We start from the raw sequence: 24,553 nt of genomic DNA, 5'->3' as shown, positions 1-24,553 counted from the left end.
CATTAAAGATTCATTGACTACGGAGAGCTTTAATGCAGCCAGTAAGAACAGCCCGAACCACTAAGGATTTAACGAGAGACGTACAGTCGTACAGGTCGCGACTGATGGCCTCGAGCTATAACCCAGATTTCCTCCAATTTTGACTCTAAAATAAGAAGTATAGTTTATCCGAGGCATGGTTACTTTTTGGGATTGCTCTGCAATACATTGCCTAAATGTTTATATATATAATATATATAATATATATATATATATATATATATATATATATATATATATATATATATATATATATATATATATATATATATATATATATATATATATATATATGTGTAGAAGTTCTTATTTTATATATATATATATATATATATATATATATATATATATATATATATATATGGGGGGGGTATATATATATATATATATATATATATATATATATATATATATATATATATATATATATATATATATATATATATATATATATATATATCTGCCATAGCTTTCAAAGTAAGAGTTGGAATAACAGACGGAAAGCTCTTAATCAGATACACGTTTTCTCCCAAATCCTTTTAGAAAAACTCGTTCATATTTGGTAAAATCCCACCCCAATTTCGAAGAAAACAATCTGTTGGAGTGTAGGGCAAACAGCCATAAACGTTGGCACGCAAAATCACATTAGTTAAAACAGCCGTGTATTTCGCATGCGATTCCGTATTTTGTCGCAAATTATTTTAGAAAAAATCGTCCGTATTCCATATAAATGCAGCAAAATTCCGTAAAGCTCAGTTTATGGAAATTCAGCGTAAACAGCCGTGAGAATTGACTCAAAAAACACAGTCACGATATTCGAAAGCGAATCTGTGTTTTCTTGAAAAATGTTTTAGAAAAAATCGTCCTTATGCCTAATTACACCGTATTTCTATAGAATTCAGTCTGTCCTATCTAGGGGTAATGGAACATGCATTTATGTACTTATACCTGGGATGACTAGGTGGGATAATTTATTTCCTATATATCTGTCCTGTCTTTCCTATATATTAACTGTCCTATCTAGGGGTAATGGAACGTGCATTATGTACTTATACCTGGAATGACTAGGTGGAATAATTTATTTTAACTCACCAATCCTCCAGCAGAAGCTTTTTCCATATCAACTCGATATTGATTACAATCCAGCCAAACTCTGAAAGACCTCATATCTCCTGGGAGTTCCGGCTTGGGTTCCGGTCCTTCTTCAATGACACGCCCATTCTGGTCAAGCATTCCTTCAATTTCACATCCACGAATGGCAACAACACCGTAGCGCCTAGCAAATGGAATTGATTCATCACTCTGCTTATCTGTAGGAAAAAAAAAGAAAACAATTTATAATGCAGGTTCTTGCTGGTAATATTTTGAGTGTTCGATATTAAAGTGAGTCATATCTGCAGGTTGCCACAAAATTCTCTTAAGCTAATATGCTAAATTTTAAGTGGAACTTTAAGGATGAGACAATAAGAAAAAAAATTCAAGCCGGTGCATATATATATATATATATATATATATATATATATATATATATATATATATATATATATATATATATATATATATATATATATATATATACTACTACTACTACTACCGTACGCAATCAGAAACATAGTACTTAAAGCAGCAGCAGTAGCAGAAAAAAAACAAAACAAAAAAAACAATCGTTCGAAAAGATTTGCCTTACGAGAATACTAAAGATTCACTGGACTCAGAAAATGACTAATCAATCAATACAATACGTGATGCGACGGCATACCTGCTTGTTACCAACTTCATCAGAGTACGAGCATGGAGGTATTTAGGACATGTCCTAAAAATGAGCGACCAAAGGCTGTTTGAATGATGTCCTTCCCTGGAATCCGCTGGGCACCCGCCAAAGGGGAAGGACTCAAAATATACTATGTCCCAACTATCAAACACACCCGCGGAGCATTATTACCTACATTCAACCAGAGCGGGAGGACGTCGTAGCTGCAGGAAACTTAAGGTTTGACTGGACGCTCTTCCTTCATGCCCCAGTTCCATTTGGCGGAACTAGGGCCTAAGGTAAGGATTTAAATTTATTAATTTAAATTATTAAGTATATAAATATATATATATATATATATATATATATATATATATATATATATATATATATATATATATATATATATATATATATATATATATATATATATAAATATATATATGTATACCACTTCACAAGTCTTGCATCAGACCTATTACCGAGAGTGGATGTCCGCTGTATGCTGGTGCACCAAAAACGTCATTAGCACCACTCCAAAAGATCCTGAACAGTGCTAATAGAGCAGGTTCAGTCGTCTTCCACGACTCTCTCCGGTCTGTTAGTGTGAGGTATGATGTCGCGTCGACAAGACAGAAATGAAGCCACACAGCTCGGTCTAATTATCTTGAGGTCGACAAGTTGAGAACAGGGTATTTGAAGAGCAGCTTCATTCGACGTTGTACCTCAACCTGGAATGATCTTACTGGGGAGGTTATCCCTAAAGAAACTCAGAAGTTCGTCCCTCAGAAAAAAACCCATACTATTTACTATTACTGATAACGATTTTAAATTCATCATAGAAGCTTGCTAATTCTTGTTTTGTAGCTGCTTTATACGAAGACGAGGACGCCCTCGTGCTGCAACTCGATGATAGTTTTTCTCTGTTGGTCAAGCTAGGCCAGGTTGTTATAATAGTTTCCGAAGTAGTAATTAACAGAGGAAAATATTGCTAATTTTAAAAGTAAGTTAAAATCTCTTTGCTTTAGTGAGTGCATCATTTCTTAGAGATCTTTTTCTTTCGAGTGATCTCTCATTATTTTCTTCTTCTTGCTTTTTTTATCATTTCCTTTTTTATCATTTTTATCATATCATTTCTTAATGATCTTTTTCTTCCTACTGATCTCTCATTATTTTCTTCTTCTTGCTTTTTTTTATCATTTCCTTTTTAATCATTTTTATCATATCATTTTGCATCATTTCTTAGCAATTTTTTTCTCTCGAGTGATATTGCTAATTTTAAAAGTAAGTTAAAATCTCTTTGCTTTAGTGAGTGCATCATTTCTTAGAGATCTTTTTCTTTCGAGTGATCTCTCATTATATTCTTCTTCTTGCTTTTTTTATCATTTCCTTTTTTTATCATTTTTATCATATCATTTCTTAATGATCTTTTTCTTCCGGATGATCTCTCATTATTTTCTTCTTCTTGCTTTTTTTATCATTTCCTTTTTAATCATTTTTATCATATCATTTTCCATCATTTCTTAGCGATTTTTTTCTCTCGAGTGATCTCTCATTATTTTCTTTTTTTTGCTTTTTTATCATTTCCTTTTCGATCATATCATTTTGCATCATTTCTTAGCGATTCTTTTCTCTCGAGTGATCTCTCATTATTTTTCTTCTTTTTGCTTTTTTATCATTTCCTTTTTGATCATATCATTTTGTATCATTTCTTAGCGATCTTTTTCTCTCGAGTGATCTCTCATTATTTTCTTCTTTTTGCTTTTTTATCATTTCCTTTTTGATCATATCTTTTTGCATGATTTCTTAGAGATTCTTTCCTCTCGAGTGATCTCTCATTATTTTCTTCTTTTTGCTTTTTTATCATTTCCTTTTTGATCATATCATTTTGCATAATTTCTTAGCGATCTTTTTCTCTCGAGTGATCTCTCATTATTTCCTTCTTTTTGCTTTTTTAGAGGGCGGTAGTGAGAGAGAGCAATTGGAATTTCTTTTTCTTTTTACCGATTTCTGAAACGTCACACCTAGTTGGGTGAGGTCGAGCCGTGCTCTTTTCATTATTAATGGGACTTGTATGATATATTTCCCTCCCTAATATTCTTCTAATATGTTTCTCTGACGCTTCAGTCCCAATGAAATATATCAAAATAAGATACTATATAATACTTTAGAAACAAAGTTGGGCAATATATTTGCACGTTAGGGGGGGGGGGGTAAAGTATAGCGGGTCTGCATGCCTAATGTGTTTGGTACAATCATTCTGCATATTATGTACTAAGAGCTGTTTTCTTACTTCGCACTGTCCAAATGAATGTGCATTGTCAGTTTAATATACATGCACTGATACTTATTAATCAAAATTTTAATATTATTTGATTTACTAAAGTTATAAAAGTAAAACATTTATATTTTTTTCAGTAAAGTGCAAATTATGTTCTGGCCTTGGGAAGGCACAGGGGTTTTGAGCCCTACTCATGTTAATTTCTGCTCGCTTAAAGTTTCCTGAAATTCAATAAGTATATATTATTGTAGAATGCAAGCACCGTACATTTTGATTAGACTGCCATGCAACTTTTAACTACCTTAAAGCCATCGAACGATGGAGTAAAGTGAGCCTACGACATACCTACGCAAGCGTTTGCCATTTTGGTTAATAATGCATCAAAACAAACCCCTTGTGGGTATACCCCAAAACCGCCGAAACTTATCATTTTGCTCAGAAGTAATAAGAAAAAGTGTCCATGTAGTAGACAGCACCCCCATAAAACAGAGCAGGTAAGAAAAAACGCCACAAGCTCGTCAAATTATTGTCACTATTAGGCCTAAAGGTCATATCTAAGATTTGTATATTTCTGAGATAGTTGCAAGAAACCGTTCGCTAAGCTGTTCTCAAAGGGTGAATCATCAGGATAATATAAATTAAGAGAACCGGAGTGTAACTGAATGTATATTACCCTTCTGATGCATCTGGAGAGCAGCTCAGCAAACAGTTTTTGGCGATTATTTCAAAAGTTTGAAAATTTCTCATACGATGTATAGGGGTAACAGCGACGTTACGCCTATACATCGCTGTTACACAAATTACGCTAATTTGAGACTGGATTGAAATAAACTTAAACATTTCATTTCAGTTCTAAGTTTATACTAATAATACGTTGGCCCTTTTTAATTTAAATTTCTGAATAAATTTCAATTTCTAAATGAACAAAAAAAAAAAAATTTCAATTTCTCAACCTTTTTAGAGTTGCTACCTGGTAACAAGGTAGATACTGGTTTGATCCTTGAAAATCACACTTTTAGGCCCAAACCTCTGAAGGGCTACTTGCGGTGGGGATGGGGAAGGGGGAGGTTTACTGTACTTACCACTACCTTACCGAAGGTCCTAATTGTCATTTGTCATAAATAAAAATTTAAAGGAAATGGGAGCTCCCTGTGAGGGTGTAAAGAGGGAGGCTTTGAATAGATTGGGTTGGAAAAGGAGCGTGCGTAGCTCTGTTGGCTTCAGACGGCTTCGTGCTGCGGTAAGTTATTAGTAGTAGTAGTAGCAGTCGTAGTATGAATAGATTTAAATTCTTTAAAATATTTTTATCAGAACTAACCACCAATGCCATCTGCTATCACTCTTAGCCTTTACCTATTGAATAGAAACAAAGATTTTAAAAATTGACGGAGATAGGATGAGAAGCGACTCTTTAAATGAGACTAAATATGGCATAATTGTACTAAACAGGACCAAATGAAAATAGGACCATTATCTGGCTATTAAATGGCCATGCTAAAGTAAAATTCAAATTTACCACACCGCAAATGCACTCTGAGACTAAAATAGGGAATTAATTTTAATTTTCAGTTAATTTTCTGTGTATTCTTCATCCTTTTTCTATACCCTTTTATAGGAGAGGAGGAGTCTAGGGGGCCTGGAAAGGGGCCCTCACATTTAATACCTTCTCCAAAAGCCTTTTACTTTTACGGAATCAATCAATTTGGAACTTACTATACCCAATAGTAGGTCTATTAAGAGGGGAGAGGGGACAAGATTCAAGGAGTGATACAGCTGAGAAGAAACCTCAATTAAATAGCCTTGTATAATTACACAAAAGTATTTAAAGAGAGATAGGAAGATTTATTTATTTGAAAACCCGTCATACAAAAGCAACAAGACGGAGCAGTAAGAGAAAACAAAATAATAAAATAATAAAGACAGCAATTAGACACTTCGTAAAATACAAGACGAGCAAATATACGAAAGAAACCAGAATAAAGAGAAAAAGACTTCTAAGCAACCGAGTATAAACACAAACATTTACTATCTAATGTGGCCACTATCTTATCACTGCAAGATATGGCTCCAGTGGCGTGACAAGTTAATCGTTAAAATTCACAATACTTGTTAATATGGCAATACATGAATCAATTATATTATAGCAAATAAACGAAAGCGATGTTCGGGACCAAGGTTGGAACCAAAGGCGATAAGTTAAGGAACGATAACAGCACCATCAAATTTATACAATATATGTGCAAAAAAGAAAAAAAAATCTTCAACATGGCGAGACCTACTATATATGCTGCAGAACAGAAAAGTTAAACAATCATACAAGAATGAAATTACTATTATAATTAAAAATTATTGAAAAATCCATCATAATTAAAAACACAACACAACGGACCATAGAAAAAAAGGACAATACATCACTGTTTAAGAATGTGGGACCAATCATTTAAATTCCCATCTGTTTTTCGATTATGTTTCGCTATCCGTCTAGCGACGACAACCTCTGGGTCAGCAGCCTTGAATTTCACAATAGTGAGCGCATTTCTATACCACGGAGACAAATGAAGCAGATACTTGGCAAAGCGAAAGAACATGGATCGGACTTTACTCTTACCAGTTTTAGTTAGGAGTTTCCAGAAGGGTCCGGTGTAGAGGATATGGAGAAGGGTAACATCATCATATAGAGTTGCTTGAAGATGTTGGTTGAATCGAAGTTTACAAGATACAATGGAAACGTAAGCTGCTGAGATTCTACGTCTGATTTGTTCAAGAATAAGACGGGTGAGTTGAATAGAAGAAGCAGTGGACAGACCTAAATATTAAAGGTAATTCACAAGTTCAACAGAACTGGATCAGGGCGTAACGTAAGGAGCAGAGAATTTTTTTTTTCTGTCAAACAGAACAATGTCAGATTTTGGAGGAGTTGAATTCCACCCCACCGTTCCGATATTCTACCTAAGAATTGCAAAAATTTCGGTGATACGTTGAGGAGTTCCACTAAGGTTTAGGATGCCGTCAGCATAGCACATCAAGGAAAGGTTTACAGAAGACAAAATGAAGACAAGGAGGGCACAAATCTTGTACTTCCAGAACTTAGTTATTAAAGAGGTCGGGGGAGGTGACAGCTCCTTGACGGGCCCCTTTCTTGACTGGGATAAGTTGTCAAAGTGGAATCAGGGGTATCCCTTTATCTTGGTGTAGTTTCAGGGGGATAAGCAGTCTTGAATATAAATCTTAAAGAGAATGAATAATGGCCAGATTCAATACACGTTTACCAGCTTTCAGAAGCATCGCTGCGTGGATAAGAGAATTCAGAGCACGGCTGAAATCATGTCCCCCTAAAACAAGGCTTTCTCCAAACGATCGCATATAAAACAGGGCATTTGCAACATCGGTTAAAGCGTCGGCACAGCCGGTACCTCGCATTAATCTTAAATGGTGTGAAGGGGTATAGCAGACTTTTTCCAGTTCCTTATTGGATAGTAACTCAAAGAGCTTGCATAGGTATGTAGCTACGGTAACAGGGCGGAATGATGTACAGTGGACTTCAGATTTCCCTTTTTTAGAGATAGGAGTCAAATCTCTGATGCAAAAAGAAGAAGGAACGATACCCTGAGTGAAAATCATCTGCATAAGCAGAGACAGATCAGCCGTAAGAGGAAGTTTTCCCCCGTATTTCAAATGAATCGCACTGACTTGATCAATACCAAATGAACGTTTCCACTTTAATTTTTGGATGACATCTACGAAAGAACGGATACTGACCACAAAATATTCATCGGGTTGAGCATCCAGAAACTGATCCAGAGCTACTTCATAAGATTGCTCTATGATGGGATCAGGGGCAGAAAAATCAGATTCATAATATGCACACCATTCAGCTTCTCGGATGTCAGCTGAGGACGGTGACGAAGAAGCGGGTGCTGAGGAGGAGACAAATTTAAATACCATAATTCATTCTTGTTATGGGTAGAATAGCTATTAATAAGATCCCTACGATGCTGAGCAAGAATTTTGGAAAACTTCCGCTTAGTAGAGATCCGTATGTCATTCACATGCCCGGTAGTAGAACACCCACAATCTTTCCATATAGGAAACCAAAACTTTGCTTGTCCACATGAATTAAAAAGCTCTGGGTTTGTGGACCATCCAGGAACAATTCCTTTGATGACACGTTGCATGGGGACAGCTTGTTTTTCGGCAAAGGGGAGGCATGGCATATTTTAACATGATATACATGAAGACAAATTGTAGCCTCGCCCATAGGCAACTATAGTGACTTTTAGAACAGGTAAAAGGGTACATTAATTCTACTCAGAGTTGAGTCAACCAACTCGAGGAATTGAGTTTGGTCAATCTTTGACCAATGACGACGATACTGCCGTGCTGAGGAATCGCGTGCTAGTGGACTACTTTGAGAAACGGAAGATGGCACACCGATAGAGCAAGTTATAGGTAATTGTTCAGACAGATGATAATCAAATATAACGTTAACTGTATCGGCGGTCAGATTTGAAGATAAAGCAACGTCGTCCAAGTTAGAGGCTCGCGAAGACGTGTGAATATACGTAAAAATACGTGGAGACGCCTCAGAATCTGGTTCAGACAAATTACAATTAAAGTCTCCGGCTATAACACACGGTAAATCTAGACGCTGAACTTTGTCTACACAAGAACCTAACTTTTCGCATGATAAAGCAAATAATCGCTCTGACTGATCGTTGGAGCAATCAGTGGGTAGATACACACTAATGTAAACACAGGAGACCGGTTTCACAGCTATACAATGATAATGTAGTTCCAACAAGCTAGAACGAGGAGCCGATTTAACAAAAGTAACAAATCCACCAAGAGGGTCTGCCTCTGTTATTCAGCTTTCTAGAAGGCACGGAGTACGACGTCATGCCATCAAGTGTAAGTATGCTGATAGCATGTTTAGTAACAAAATGTTTCTGGAGGAAAATCACGTTATAACTGGAGCTGAGGCTTTGCAACAAAGAAAGTTTATTTGTAAATGACCCATTTGAAGCAGCGACGTGGTAGGAACACAAACTCTTCAACCGGAAGGCGTTCATATCCCACTTTCATAGATGCTTTCAGAAACGTATCAAGATCAGTTAGAAACAGAAAGCAAACTTTAAATTTTCGGGACTTGCCACAATGTACTGTTTTAATGAACTTGGAGATTAGCTATTTCAGCGATAGTACGTTTAAATCTTCTGGTACTCGCTTAATCGCTGCGATAAAAGCAGGCTCATTGAGGGAAATGTTGAGCGATGGTTCGGCACACTTAACATTTTCGACTATCTGGCCCGCGGTTTTCTTGGACCAAACCACAAGTTTCCACTCATTTTCAGAGCGGCGTAACTCGGCTATATCGTTCGGATTTGGGCACACCTTATCGATGAATGTTTTTCGTTTACTTGTGCCTTTTAAGTCTTTTGGGGGGTTCTTAAGTATCACAGAGTATAGTGGCGAGGGGTTGTGGATTGAGGAGGCTAGGACTTGTCAGGCAGGCTGGTCGGAAGTGGCTAGCATTTAATATAAATCCATCTAATTTTCTCGAAAGTTCATTTACTTTCAAAACTACTGTGGCATGAACAGACTTACCGATGGCAGGTACTTCACAAGGACTAAACCTTACAAACTTTGGGATCAGAACATTTTCCTTTGCCGCCGTGACTAGCGACTTGCACATATCAGTAATATTGTCATCATCCTTGGCATACGAAACCATCCGCGTTTGGATATCCAACTCACTATGAAGGGTCGTTTTAGCTTATAAAACTGTATTGTGTTCGAAACAGTTAATAGCACTCTTGACAATCATATCAAGTTTTACACCTTCTGTGAGTGATCTGCTCAAAAAGTTCAGAAAAGGGCTAAACACCAACTTTTCAGCAGTCTTATTTTATTTGTAAGTAGCCACAATCCAAACCGTAATCCATAAATCTATCAAAATGATCAAAGCTTGGAATTTCCGAATTCTCAGTCAGCTGTTACAGGAGATAGTATGTATCAGCTTCTTGGCAATACTGATTTATTTAAATTAGGCTTTAATAAAAGGGGGAGGGAGCCACATCTCCCTCTACAAAAAAATTAAAAATCTAATTAAGTTTGAGCCATAAAAAGCTAATATTAAACATTTGATTGCAAAGAGCGGGGTATAGGAAGAATTCTCCCGAGATCAAATTTGGTAAGAACAGCCTCCTGTCTTGAACAAAACTGTTAACAAAACATGTAATGAATATATTTAATAGTTTTTCAGCCACTCAGTTGGTTTTTAATCCCCCCTTTCCACTGCTATTGTCCTACCCGTGAGGTTAGCACGCTAAACTTGAAATCCTTTGTTTTCATGACAAAGGACAGGATCCGAACAGGATGACAGGAGTTCGGATCCTGGTGTCGCTGGTTATTTGGTTTGGAACGGGTTTCCAAACTTGAAATCCCTTGTTTTCATGACAAAGGACATTGACAAAGGACAGGATCTGAACAGGAGAACAGGAGTTCGGATCCTGGTGTCGCTGGTTATTTGGTTTGGAACGGGTTGCCAAACTTGAAATCCCTTGTTTTCATGACAAAGGACATTGACAAAGGACAGGATCTGAACAGGAGAACAGGAGTTCGGATCCTGGTGTCGCTGGTTATTTGGTTTGGAACGGGTTTCCAAACTTGAAATCCCTTGTTTTCATGACAAAGGACATTGACAAAGGACAGGATCTGAACAGGATGACAGGAGTTCGGATCCTGGTGTCGCTGGTTATTTGGTTTGGAACGGGTTTCCAAACTTGAAATCCCTTGTTTTCATGACAAAGGACATTGACAAAGGACAGGATCTGAACAGGAGAACAGGAGTTCGGATCCTGGTGTCGCTGGTTATTTGGTTTGGAACGGGTTTCAATGGCCTGACTTTGAAAGCTCAGCCAGAGTCAACCCAGCTCGACATGGGTTCTTAAAGAAACAAGGGGAAGGCAAACAGGAAGAATGTGCGAAAGCACAGGATGGCTGTCCCCCAGCCCCCCACTGCACTTCCTGGCTGAAAATTCACGAAAAAGAGATCAGCACTGTACGTAGGGACTGTAAATTCCAATGTCATATTCTTTACCTTTTGCCATATTCTACTGAACTTATAAAGATTATAAAGAAATAGTTCAATTCAAGTTCCTTCATCCAGAGTTATTAGAATAGAACAGAATATATTTATTCGCTAACAATAGCCGGAGCTAACATGAGCATGTCAGTGCTAAAAAAAGAAGACACAAAACAAGGATCAAAAACAAAAAGCAACTAAACAGCAACACAAAAATTTAAAGCAGCAAAATAATGCTGCTAAAGCAGTTTGCACGGTTCATGATTATAATAGCGACCTTTTATACAGAATATATTAATTAAAATATAAATGGTTGGTACATTCAAGAATACTCACAGGCAAATACCTGAAATAAACTACAACAAACATTGCAAAATAAGGGACAAATGATTTATAATATCTCTCGGCATTAGACGCTGGGTAAGTCACTAACTCTGGACAGTTCTTTTTTATTTGTCCAAGTCTAGTGACTGGTCCCTCAGTAGGGGGGCTCTCCGGGTCTGGTAATAAACTACGATGAGTTGGGGAATTCAAACAATTTAGCCCAAATCAATATGTCAAGTCATGTCTACGACTATCAAGCGAATTCAAGTTGAGTAGTTTCAGTGCATCATCATATGTTGAGTATTTGTGTCCAAGTATAATTTTTAGTCCATTGATACTTACCAATCTTTCTCTCAGTACAGCCTTATAAAGCTGGATTGAATCACACTTTTCGTACAGCGTACTGATTGAAATAGGGTCAGTCAGCCGGGCACTCAGAACAATCCGTAAACAATTTATCTGGAAAACATCTATCCAATCTTCATCCGGCTGGGATGGGAGGATGTCACAAAGAAAAATTTAAGGGAAATTGGAGCTTCCTGAGAGGGTGTAAAGAGGAAGGCTTTGAATATATTGGGATGGAGCCGGAGCGTGCGTAGCTGTGTTGGCCTCAGGCGGCTTTGTGCTGCACTAAGTTATTAGTGGCAGTAGTAAATACTTACCAAGCCCAAGAGTAGGTCTGACAGTGATAAGAAAACAAGGGTCGTGCTTTCTCAATGCCTCCCATTCTTTCTTTATAACGTCTCTGACGTTCAAAACCATTGATACGTCTGCTCTTACTCTTGACGGCTGTCGTTCTCCAATATTTGGTTTCCCAACTTCTACTATAGCGAAATTTATAATTGGTTGGGCCATCCTTGACCAGCCGGAAAATGTCACTTGTTTATACTCGTCAACCCTGCAACCAAAACAGATCTATATAGTGAGTAAATACAAAAACAAGTTTTTTTGAACTGAAGTAAGGAGCGAAATTAAAACTTAAAACGAACAAAAATTATTCCGTATATGAAAGGGGCTGTTAAAAAATAGTGACGAAGACAACACTGCCTTTCCATCATAAACATCAAAAACAAGAAGAAGAATAGGGAATTCTTTTCGTAAGACAGTGGAATACATTTTTTGAATGAATAAATCGGCCCTATGTCTAAAGTTTTGCTGAGGACGGCCCTTGGACATAGGGCCAAAATATTCATTCAAAAAATTGATTCTACTGTCTCACGAAAAGAATTCCCTATTGTTGTTCTTGTTTTTGATGTTTATAAAAGGGGCTATTCCCTCCTCAACGCCTCGCTCTTTACGCTAAAGATTTTTATTACTTTAAAAAGTAGAGTTGTGACAAAGAGTCTTAGGGGGGCGTTTTCCCCCTATTTCAAAAATTAGACAAATTTTCTCAGGCTCGTAACTTTTGATTGGTAATCCCAATATGATAAATTTTATATATTTGGAATCAACATAACAAGCTGATTCTTTTGATGTATCTATTAATATCAAAATTCCAGTTTTTTAGAGTTTCAGTTATTATTGAGCCGAGCCACTCCTTACTTACAATTCGTTACCACGAACTGTTTGACTAATCCAAGATATGGAAACGATTAATATTGAAGTTAATTTTCTGATCATCAAAATTTGTATTACTTGTCTGGTGACAAAAAAAATCAAAAAAAAAAAACAAAAAAAAAACAAGGAGATTCTAGAGGTAGATTCTGCAGGGACATAAACTTAGATTTGAGAGTTTTTCATGAAAGCTTCACGTTAAAAAAAAACACAAAAATGTTCTTTTATGCGGACGAAAATTGAGAAATTAATAAAAATAATAAATTTAATTACAGCAGTTTAAATAATTAAAGTTCATTTTTACTTCAAAACTTAATAAAACGAATGCTGCATTAAATCCGAGGGGATGCGGACCCCTTGAAAAAAAAAGTCCTTTCCAGTATTCGGTTTATGCCCAAGGAATGATTTCACATAAAAAAAAGAAGTTATTTAGCCATGTTATTAACTTCTTTTTTAAAAACTGAACTCGGTTCTATTCGTTTGCTGAGACCAATCAAATGGGCTGAACGAAGAAATTCCGTAGAATATGCAGGATGAATGTTGCTAGGCGACTGAGCGAGAATGCATATATCGGACGAAATGTTTACTGGTGCTTGCAACTCAACAAATTCCCTTGCAATAGCTTGACTGAAATGGAGGTCAGTTTGAAAACAAATTTTGACCGGCCCAAAGACCCCCTTCCCCTCTCTAAGTACGTGCCTAACATAGATAGTACTGTGTGTTTCAAAGAATTTTTCACAGATTATGTTTCTTTTCAAATACACTGAATGCTGATTCTAAGCTGATGCAATAATCTTATGAAATAGAAAAAAAATGACAAAAAGAAGAAAAAAAAATTATGCACGTTAAGGAAAGGAACAGTCATAAAGATTTACTGAGATTCCGTACTAACCAACAGATTTTAGATAATCTGAAGAAACATGATACGCTGAAGCTAATATGCTGATAATAAGCTGACAGCTGATAAATAACAAGCTGGGCAGACGAAACAATAAAATAAATTATGCCTTTCCATTATATTTTGAAAGTGAATAATTTTAGATAAAGCCGTTTATATACCTTTTCAATAAACTTTTATTTTATACATTTTCAAAGCACTGAGTAGGTAACACATTTTATCGGTTTTACATTTAATGAAATCTCTAATAAACAAAATAAGCTAAACATAATAGGTAAACATAATAAGTTAGCTTGAACGGTAACCGAGCCATCAACACAAGTCAGCTATCTACAGCAATACTGTAGGTTGAATCCACATATACGATTCCCTTGGCCTTCCAAATTAAATATTAAAATACATCATGATGAAACCCATATTATATAATCAAAATGTGGTAACCGTTAGACGCAAAACAGCGTCTTAACGTGTAGTTTACGTAGACGTGAACTACACGTGCAAGCTCACCTCGTTTTCGTAAGTAAAGAGTAAAATTTAAAGAAGGATAAGATAAAGCTCCCTCAGATCCATTGCTCTCGCATAGGGCGTCGAATTGACACTTCTGGTTATGTCTTTTTCATAAGGATAGGCAGTAAACACGGCGTCCAAACTTGCGGCAGCTGAAATCAAACCCGGGGGCACGTACTGCCATGCAGAGCATCAATCCAATGTGCTTACTATAGAGTTCAGTAAAATTAAAGCACAAGAAAATTGCTGGTAAGTAAACCATCAACAAGGGTACATGACATATCGTGAAAACTGAGAATAGTAAATTTGAAGCAGTGATGATACAAATCACGTGCAGCCTTTACTACTGCTAAAACTACTAACAACTCACTAACGCATAAAGCCGCCTGAGGCCAACACAGCTACGTACGCTTTTCTTTTCTACCCCAATCTATTCGAAGCCCCCCCCCCTTTACACCCTTCCAGGAAAATACCATTTTCCCTAAATATTTCCTTACGACATATTCCCACCCCAAACGAGGAGGACCTGGTTTTCGTTTGGCTCTAGACGGTTGGCCGAAAAGTATAATCCTCGACAACCTGTCATAATTCGTCCGCAGAACAAGCCCAAGCCATATCAACCTTTCTCTCACTATAGCCCTAGAAAGCAGGGTTGAACCGCACTTTTCGTACAGCCTACAGTTTGAAATACGGCCAGTCAGCCGTGTAACCAAAACAACCCTTGGTAATTTCTCTAGAAAACATCTAGCAAATCTTCAGGCTTAACATGAAGAAATTTAGTAGAGTCTTTGCATGAAGAATTTAACCCAATTTACCGTTTATTTAGTTCTGGTGTCAGTACTTCAAGTGAGCACTTAAAACACAAACGGGCACTTAGTACTTCAAGTGAGAAAGATATCCATTGAAAAAATATTCCCCAAAAAATGCAAAAAAGAGTATTTGATATTCAAATCAAAAATAAAACGAACTACCAGAAAACCCTGAATCCTATTTTACTTTGTTCACTAAATCCCTTTTAAGAACTAGCGAGTATACGATCCCACAGAATACCATTATAAGGTGCAGTACAATTTAAACTATGATTTCTATAATCCCAAACTTTTCGATTATTTTACCATTTGATTTGACAAATATTCATTTTCAAACTAATTTAATTTTGTATTTTTTAATAAAAATATTTCGCGTCACCCTGCATATCTTCAGTACCATTCGTGAGTGGTAGAGATGGTTAAAATGGTTGAATGGTTGATTCGAAAGGTTGGTATGGCTAGGGTATGTTCTGCGGATGAAGGATGATAGATTGCAAAAGATTGCCCTTGTCAGCCAACCGTCTAGGGCCGAACCAAAAGCAGGTCGTCCCCAAACAGAGTGGTAGGATGTCGTAAGGAAACATTGAAGGGAATTGGGAGCTTTTTGGGGTTGTTTTAAAAGAAGGCTTTGATTATATTGGGATGGAGGAGGAGAGTGCATAGCTATGTTGGCCTCAAAAAGCTCAAACAACTGCATTGAGTTATTAAAAGTAGTAATGGTATTCCTGAGTACATACAGTCAAGTGGCTTTTATTATTTAACAAAATCGAAAAAAACAAAATTGACGTTACAGTCAAACTTACATCGTTATTGGGGGATTCTGGTTCTTTAAAATTTCTGCAAATTTGTTTCCATAATAGCATTGCAATATTGAGAGTACTTGAAATAATAATTACCAATTCTGAACCGGTTAAAAATGGCTAATTTTCTCGCTAAACAGCTTTTTTTAAGAATATATTTTTAAACTTTGGGTTACTCTAAACTGTTTTACCTATTGGGGCCCCATTAGGGGCTTGAAATTTAATTTCCTCCAGAAGTAATTACTAAATTACGAAAGAGGATAAAAAAAGGCATCATGTTATGTATTCACGTTCATCCTAGTTAAACTATGTACATTAGCCATTAAAATTTCACTGATTAAAGTAAATTAATAAAGCCTTAGAAGAATTATTGTTCATAATACCTTGCGATGACGTTGTGGATAAAGCTGCATATTCTGATCGAAGGGTGGCAGAGCAAAATTAAAATCAAATAATCTATCAAGCGTGAAACTACCACAAATCAGCATCGATAAATAAATGAAACCAAAAAAGAACAGAAATTACAATAAGCAACTGATTCAAACTCAAATCGAGCAGAAATTAACATGAGTAGGGCTCAAAATCTCTATGCCTTCCCAAGGCCAAATCATAATTTGCACTTTACTGAAAAAATATAAATGTTTCTATTTTCGTAACTTTAATAAATCAAATAAAATTAAATTTTGATAACAAAATATCAGTACATGTATATTAAACTGACAATGCACATTCATTTGTATTTTTATCAGTAAAGTGCAAATTATGTTCTGGCCTTGGGAAGACATAGGGGTTTTGAGCTTCTGTTCGTTTTGGGTTTCATTTATTTATCGATGCTGTTTTATTTTGACATAGTATTTTCAGGGAAAAGAAAATAACACTTTAAATCTTTTCTTTTCTTTTTAAGACTGTATAGTTTGGCCTGCTATTTGTATGCTGGAGAAACATTTTCAGCAATTTTTAACAACATACACCCTTTTAAAAACCTGGACACAAATAGTAGTGTATAATTTTATTTCATACCTCCTCTAGTTGACCTGAAATGGATAACTTGATAACATTCGCAAAAGAATCTGTTTACTTTCTTTGATAGCTTTGATACACTTAGGCTATTTTGATTTAGTTAAATTTTAAGAGCAGAAGTAGCCCCAAAAATTTGAACTTAATACCCTCAATCGTTCTTGGGATAATGTTGAGATGCCTTATTAGGAACTAGCATTATCACAGTGCATTTTGATTTAATCTTAAGGCAGCATTTAGTTTTTAAACACAATGGGCAAGTGGGAGGGTGGGCGGGGGAGAGGGACTAGTTGCCCTCCTATCACTTCCGTATATCAAAAAGGTCATTAGCCCTTTCTGTTTTCAATCGAATGAGCCCTTTTCGAAGTTCCTACGACAACTCCTTCGGTATGAAGTGCCCTGGTCTAGAAAAAAAAACAAAAACAAAACATTGTACCCACATCGATCTTTACTATAAAAATATCAAGCCTTCCAATCACTTTCGACAATTAAAACGGGCACTAGCCCTTTCAAATTCCAATCGAATGAGCACTTTTTGAGTTCCTACGACAACGCTTTCAATAAAAACCTTACATGCTCCCAGGCCGCAACTTACAACCCTTGCCCTGAGGGCTGTGGGGGGGGGGTTGTCATCCTCAAAGACCCAATTTCCAGAACTTTCAACCACGTTGAAGAAAATTGCTATCTCAAAATTTTGATTGGATGTATTTGGGGAAATGATGGGCGTGAGAGGGGTGTTACTTGCCCTCCAATCACTTCTGACTATTAAAAATGGCACTAGCGCTTTCAATTTCCAATCAAATGAGCCCTTTTTGAAGTTTCTACGACAACGCTTTCTATAAAAACCATATACCCCAGGTACAAATTACAACCCTTGCCCTGGGGGTTCTCATCCTTAAAGACATAATTTCCGAACCTTTCAACTACGTTGAACAAAATGGATATCTTAAAATTTTGATTGAATGTGTTTGGGGAAATGGTAGGCACGAGAGGGGGTTGCTTGCTCTCCAATCACTTTCGACTATTAAAAAGGGCACTAGCCGTTTCAATTTCCAATCGAATGATTCATCTTGAATTTTCTACGACAACACTTTCTATAAAAAAAACATATATGTCCCCAGGGCATAACTTACAACCCTTGCCCTGAGGGCAGTGGGGGGAGTTTCATCCTCGAAAACATAATTTCTGGACTTTTTTATTACGTCGAACAACATGGCTATCTCAAAATTTTGATTGGATGTGTTTGGGGAAATGGTGGGTGTAAGAGGGGTGTAAGATACCCTCCAATCACTTTCTACTATTAAAAAGGGTACAAGCCCTTCTAATTTCCAGTCGAATAAGCCCTTTTTGAAGTTTCTACAACACCACTATCTATAAAAACCTCATATGCCCCCAAGGCATAACTTAAAACCCTTGCTCCGAGGGCTCTGAGGGGGTTATCTTCCTCAAAGATCTAATTTCTAAAACTTTTAACTACGTTGAACAAAATGACTATTTAAAAATTTTAACTGGATATGTTTGGGAAAAAGGTAGGCGTGAGAGGGGGGTTAGTTGCTTTCAAATCACTCGACTATTAAAAAGGGCACTAGCCCTTTGAACTGACAATCGAACGAGCCCTTTTTCAAGTTTCTACGACAAAAATTTCAATAAAAAACCTTACATGCCCCCAGGGCAAAACTTACAACCCTTACCCTGAGAGCTGTGGGGGGGGAGTGTCATCCTCAAAGATATAATTTCTGGACCTTTCAACTACTTTGAACAAAATGGCTATCTCAAAATTTTGGTTCGATGTCTCTGGATAAATGCTGGACACGAAATGGGTGTTTTTTGCCTTCCAATACCCTTTGATAATTAAAAGGGGCATTATCCATTTCAATTTACAATCAAATGAGCTCTTACTTAAGTGTTTATAACAACTATTTATAAAAAAAACCTTATTCGGCCCCAGGGCATAGCTTACCCCCACGGCCTTTAGGTCTGTGTTTGTGTGTGGGGGGGGGGGGTGTCATGTTCAAATACATAATTTCCGAGACTTTAAACTACATTGAAGAAAATGGCTATCTCAAAATTTTGATTGGATGTGTTTTGGGGAAAAGGTGGGCGTGAGAGGGGGGTTAGTTGCCCTCCAATCACTTCCGACTATTAAAAAGGACTAGCCCTTTGAATTTCCAATCGAATGATCCCTTTTTGAAGTTTCTGCGACAACGCTTTATATAAAAACCTTATATGCCCCCAGGGCATAACAAACAACCTTTGCCCCGAGGGCTATGGGGGAGTGTCCTCCTCAAAAACATAATCTCTATCTGGAAATCAATTACGCTGAGCAAAATAGCTATCTCAAAATTTTGATTGGATGTGTTTGGGGAAATGGTGGGCGTGGAAGGGGTGTTAGTTGCCTTCCAACCGCTTTCGAATACTAAAAGGGCACAAGCCACTCCGATTTTCAATCGAATGAGTCCTTTTCAAAGTTTCTACGACAACTCCTTCGATTAGAAGTGCCCTAGTCTAAAGGAAAATAATAATATATTGTGCCAACATCGTTCTTTACTTAGGCAGCGCGATTGCGCTGCCTAGGATAATCAGAGGCAGCATTGTGTCTAAGTGCTCAAACCTACAAATCAATCAAGCGTTTTGCTTCTGACGAACATCTTCTTTTTAGGATAATACTCCTATTTATACGGTGCCAGTGTACGTGGCACAGCGCCACCAGTGCCACTACTGTTAGCACTAAGGTGTGGTATCACGGTCGAGACGGGCCACATGTTTTAAGACTTCTCCCAGCACTGATACTATAATCAGTGCCGGTATGACAAGTGTACCATCTGTGGTGAGGGGAGTAAGTGCCACCCTACTTAGCCCAAAGTGCCACGGCCTGTACCACTAATAATTTTCATCAATTTCTTGGGAGGGGGTCCTCTAGTGGATATTACAACGAGGGTAAACTCCTAATACCCTCTTCTCAACCTTACCAGGGTTTGGAGAAAATAATCGATAACAGCTGTAGAAAATAACTCGCTTTTATTACCACTTTCAACTCCAATATCAGCTAACAGAATTCTAAACGGGAACTAACTTAAAAAGCGTGAATACACAAAAGAGGCAAAATAGCCTCTTTCACTATCAAGCGACGCCGGGGACCAATAAAATCAATGGGGACCCAAAATTAATATATCTTTACGCATAAACTATATTACAATGAGATTTAGTTAGCCCGTGAAAAGACCAAATTTAGTAAAGACCAATTAATTCCCTCTTGCAAAATTATTACACTGAAAATAGGCTAGCCTCTACGAGAGTTTCTCGCGTAGAAAAAATTATTTTATAGGTAAATCTATGTATAAGAGAAAATCGACATTTATCTGATAATAAAGGGACACGGGCCCCAACATACACTTTAGCATTAACTTAATCCAAACAGCTCCTAAAACAATCATTAAGCATTCAGCAGCTGAAGCATTTTTTATTATTATCCTATTCATTATCTTGAAAGTTAATTCTTATGAACGTACGAATCTAAGAGTCAAACAAATAGTTTAATGCCAAAATCCCAATAACAACAAATGACTTGATCGATTTGACTTCAACACAATCTCTTTTTTTGAGGAACACAAAAATGTAGTAAAAAATGTTGCTCCCACAACCTGATGAAAGTATTTTTTTATATATTTTCTATCATAAATATTATTTCGCGAAATTTTAAAACTGCAATTACCTCTGATTTTCCTTTTAAATTACTCCATTTTTCTGCGTTTTTTTTTTCAGTCCCTTCATCCTAAATACGAAAAATGTATTTTTTTTTATATAAATACTAAATACACTAAATACAATAATAATTATACAAACACTACAACAATAAAACATTAAATAAATATGCAATACGCTAAATACAAATAAATAATCTTACCAGGGCCGTAGCCTAGATAGAGCGTCCTCAATGTCTTGTCGTATTTCGTCTAAAAAAGATAAAAATTTATTTAATATCAATACACAATTTTTATATAATGAATTAAAACCAATTACATCAAGATAAAGCATATAAAAACTCAACCTCGAACAAATCTAAGTGAAAATCTTTGGGACGGGGGGGGGGTGCATCTATAAAAACTCAGGATTCCTAATAGGCTTTGATTACACTTCTCTATTTTTAGTGGGACTGGATAGTCAAACAGAAGATGAAAATGTTCGTGGAGCAAAGGGAGCAATTAATCTCCTTTTAATCTCCAAAAGGAGCATTAAATCTCTGCACATTTAAGGAGCGGAGAAAGGTGACACAATCCTAAGAATAAAAAACCCTATATATAAATTCAAACATTAGATTGAGCACAAATTGTATCTATAGCCGTTGATAAAAAAATATATTACTCCACCTTGATTGAATCAGCCTATTTGGTCAACTCCTGTAATTTAAAAGCTAACTGGTCGGGGGGCATATTTGGCTTTTAAAGAATGGCAGGTGGTCTTCCGATCGGTTATGTTCTTTAAAGAGAGAACTAAAACTTTCAATGAGGAACCGAATTAGCTCTCTCCCAAGTTTCTACTCAATCCGTTCTATTTGAGGAGGCAGAAAAGCAGGTAATTTCAACTGGAAAGTCAGATAGAGCCGACTACAAAAACATTTAAGAAGAAAGAAGGAGGATTATATCAGTCAATAAAAAAGAAAAGATAAATATGCAAATATTTCAGTCAAAACCTCCGCTCAACAAATAAAAACCCCTGTAATTTAGAGTCTGTTTTATTTTGTCTTTAGGTTTTTTAACCGTCCATTTTTTTACTCTTTATTTATTTTTGTTCACTGAAGATGGTCGAGCGGGGGTCTCGACCAATTATCCCCATATTTACCCTTCTTTATTCAGAGGCTGAAATTGTCCTCTTTTTTCTTCTTCATAATCTTATTTTTCATTTTGTCATCCATATACAATGTGGTCTTCTTTGTTTTCACTAAAGAATTTTTCTTTCGGGGTTTGTTGGAATCGCTGTTTTCTGTATTTTTGAAGACAGAAAAATTAAAAGAAACCGTTGTTTAAAAAAGAAAAAATATATAATAGGAAAATGTCAAACAAAATGAATGATTATCAGACACTTTTGTTTACGCAGGCCATTTCTCTTCTTTTATCAGCCTGATTATAAAAAGAAGGAAACCATCAAGGACTTTGGGGGAGGTGCTAGCCCAGAGACTCAAGTAGATCTTGTTCAGAAAAATAAAATTCTACAACAGTCCGTTCTATGCGACAAGGCTGAAAAGCTGGGAATTCCTATTTTAATTCAAAAAGAAAGAGAACCGAACACTTTACCCCATGAACACATTTTTCGTTGGGTGACTTGAAATAAAACTAACCGGGACTCCTGTCAAAATTTTCCTCTTTCTCCTTTTTTTTTCATTAAATATTTTTTTCTTCTTCTTCCAGCTATCATAAATCAAATACCAGGACTCCTATCATACCCTCGCGAAAGAGATTTTTACAGAGCCTGAAGTAGGAACATGCACTAAATTCCGAAATGCGTTTATAACTTCTTCTTTTTTACCTTATTACAAATGCAAACAGGGTTGCCGGAGTAACATATTTTCTTTCAAAACTGTGTTATCTGGGATTACAGTTTGACGTCTCGTTTTTCGCTAACAAAATCTAATTTCTATATTCTTACACCTTTCCTCATCAGCTTTCATCTTTTGTTTCACCAAAACTACTATAATCCTAGAGCGCGTTCATAGCAGTGAAATATACATAAATTTGAATTATTCCGCTCAAAAGAACATTCAAGTATTTGGTAAAATTTCCGTCTAAGTCCTAAGACCATTGATCGGAGCACAATGAATTTGCTAAGGGAAAAAATAACTGAGAAGCAATATTCTAGTGCTCAAGATTTATATTTTTAGTCGAACTATATTTATATTGTTATTTATATTCATATTTTTATACTTATATACATTTATATGCATCATATATATTTATATTGATATCTTTAGACATTTTTCAGAAAATTCTTTCTGTAATATTTCTTTCTAAAAAAAAAAAAATGCATAAAACGGCAACTCGGATACACTTAAAACCAAAGCCAAAAAACAAAATACCAATCCAGGAAGGGCCTCCCACAAGCACAGAACCGATCCTAGGGGGGGGCAACCAGGTCAGCTTCCCCGATCACCGCAGCTAGGGGGCGGCCGCGGCTAGGAGATTGCCCACTTTTATCAAATTTTCCACTTTGATTCGGCTTCTTTTTCTTATATTTGAGTCGGGAGGGGCCTTATTTGCCAAATTTGCCAAAAGAACCACAGAAGAGGGTATTGCAACGCTTAAGATTTTAATTAATTTTATGCAATTAATTTTTCCCCCGGCACCACCAACCTTAGGAACGGCTCTGCACAAGCAATCTTGAGTACAAAAGAAACAGAAAAAAAAGACGAAAAAACAAAGAAAGATAAGCGTAACGAACGGAAAAACAAAACTATGGAGGGAAAAGATATAAAAAAAACCGAAGCAGATCTAAAGGAAATAAAAAAAATTCGAGATAGAAACAAAAACCTAAGAAAAAAACGATTTCAAAATGGCAAATAAAAATCAAAATTCCAAAGAGAAGCTATATAATAATTCCGTGGAAACTGGTCAAACATCACAACTTTTTTCCACAATTCAGTTTTTTTTCTGTTTTTTTTTTCAACTGGATTATCTTGCTCGTGAATACTTTTAGGATTAATTATTTATGTTCAGCATATCAATTCCTGCAGTAAAGCATTGAAAATTTAGTCTTTTTAGACGCCTCAGTTTAAATTTTAGGACAAGCGAACCTGAATTGAGACAAAACAGGAAATAAATATTGTTGCTTTAATTCGTGATGTCTTTTGTTCTAGACAACAGAACAAAACTCACTTTAATAAATGGCTTTGACATATATTATATTTAAACAAAATGACAGTTACAAAAAATATAACATATAAAGTTTCTTTTTTTACAAAAAAAAAAAAAAAAAAAATGGATTGAGATACGCATACACGGCCTTTAGAAAGTCTCCTCTGTTTGTGGTAGTTTCTGTTTCTTCGAAGTAAGTTCTTCTTAGTAAAAATCAAACGTTTAAGTTCAACGTGTAAGTTACGGAAAGTTCAAACTTAGTAAAGACAGACTCAGCAATTTTGTTATGACTTTTCGGTTTTTTACATGGAGAGACATAAGCATTAAAGAAACCAGCTATGTAAATTTAATTAGTGAACGACTTTTTAAGTTATTCTTGAGCTGTGGATATGAGATTAATCCCTGTCAAACCAAACAACGATACCCAGTAGAATCCTTAACAATTGAGCCCCCATCAAAGAGAATGGCAAACTTATAATAATTGGATCCTCAGTGGAATCCGTCGTCTGGACGAAGATACGGCCGGTTCCTTGACACCTTTCCAAGGCCATTTTTGAGACAATGAAGTTTTGACCCATATATTATAAAACTATAAAAAGAAGAAAATTAGGAGGAATGTCGCGTAGGTATCTGGAGAAGAAGCCT

At 36.2% G+C, this 24,553-nt stretch overlaps 1 protein-coding gene across 1 annotated transcript in view; it reads right to left on the bottom strand.

Moving 5' to 3' along the window:
- The window catches only part of LOC148939861 (RNA helicase aquarius), a 242,439-nt gene that overhangs the window by 177,639 nt on the left and 40,247 nt on the right, over window positions 1-24,553 (bottom strand). The window contains exons 10-12 of the mRNA XM_089106313.1: window positions 20,968-21,016; window positions 12,141-12,376; window positions 1,132-1,349 (exon numbers count right to left, since the gene is read on the bottom strand). Of these exons, the coding sequence (XP_088962439.1) occupies window positions 1,132-1,349; window positions 12,141-12,376; window positions 20,968-21,016 (503 nt within the window). The remainder of the gene's footprint in view (window positions 1-1,131; window positions 1,350-12,140; window positions 12,377-20,967; window positions 21,017-24,553) is intronic.

This window comes from Artemia sp. Qi Xiang Cuo, chromosome 20 (assembly GCF_049724085.1).
Source record: "Artemia sp. Qi Xiang Cuo chromosome 20, ASM4972408v1, whole genome shotgun sequence".
NCBI lineage: Eukaryota > Metazoa > Arthropoda > Branchiopoda > Anostraca > Artemiidae > Artemia > Artemia sp. Qi Xiang Cuo.
Note: the sequence above shows the minus strand (reverse complement) of the source record. Positions and strands in the feature narration are given on the sequence as shown.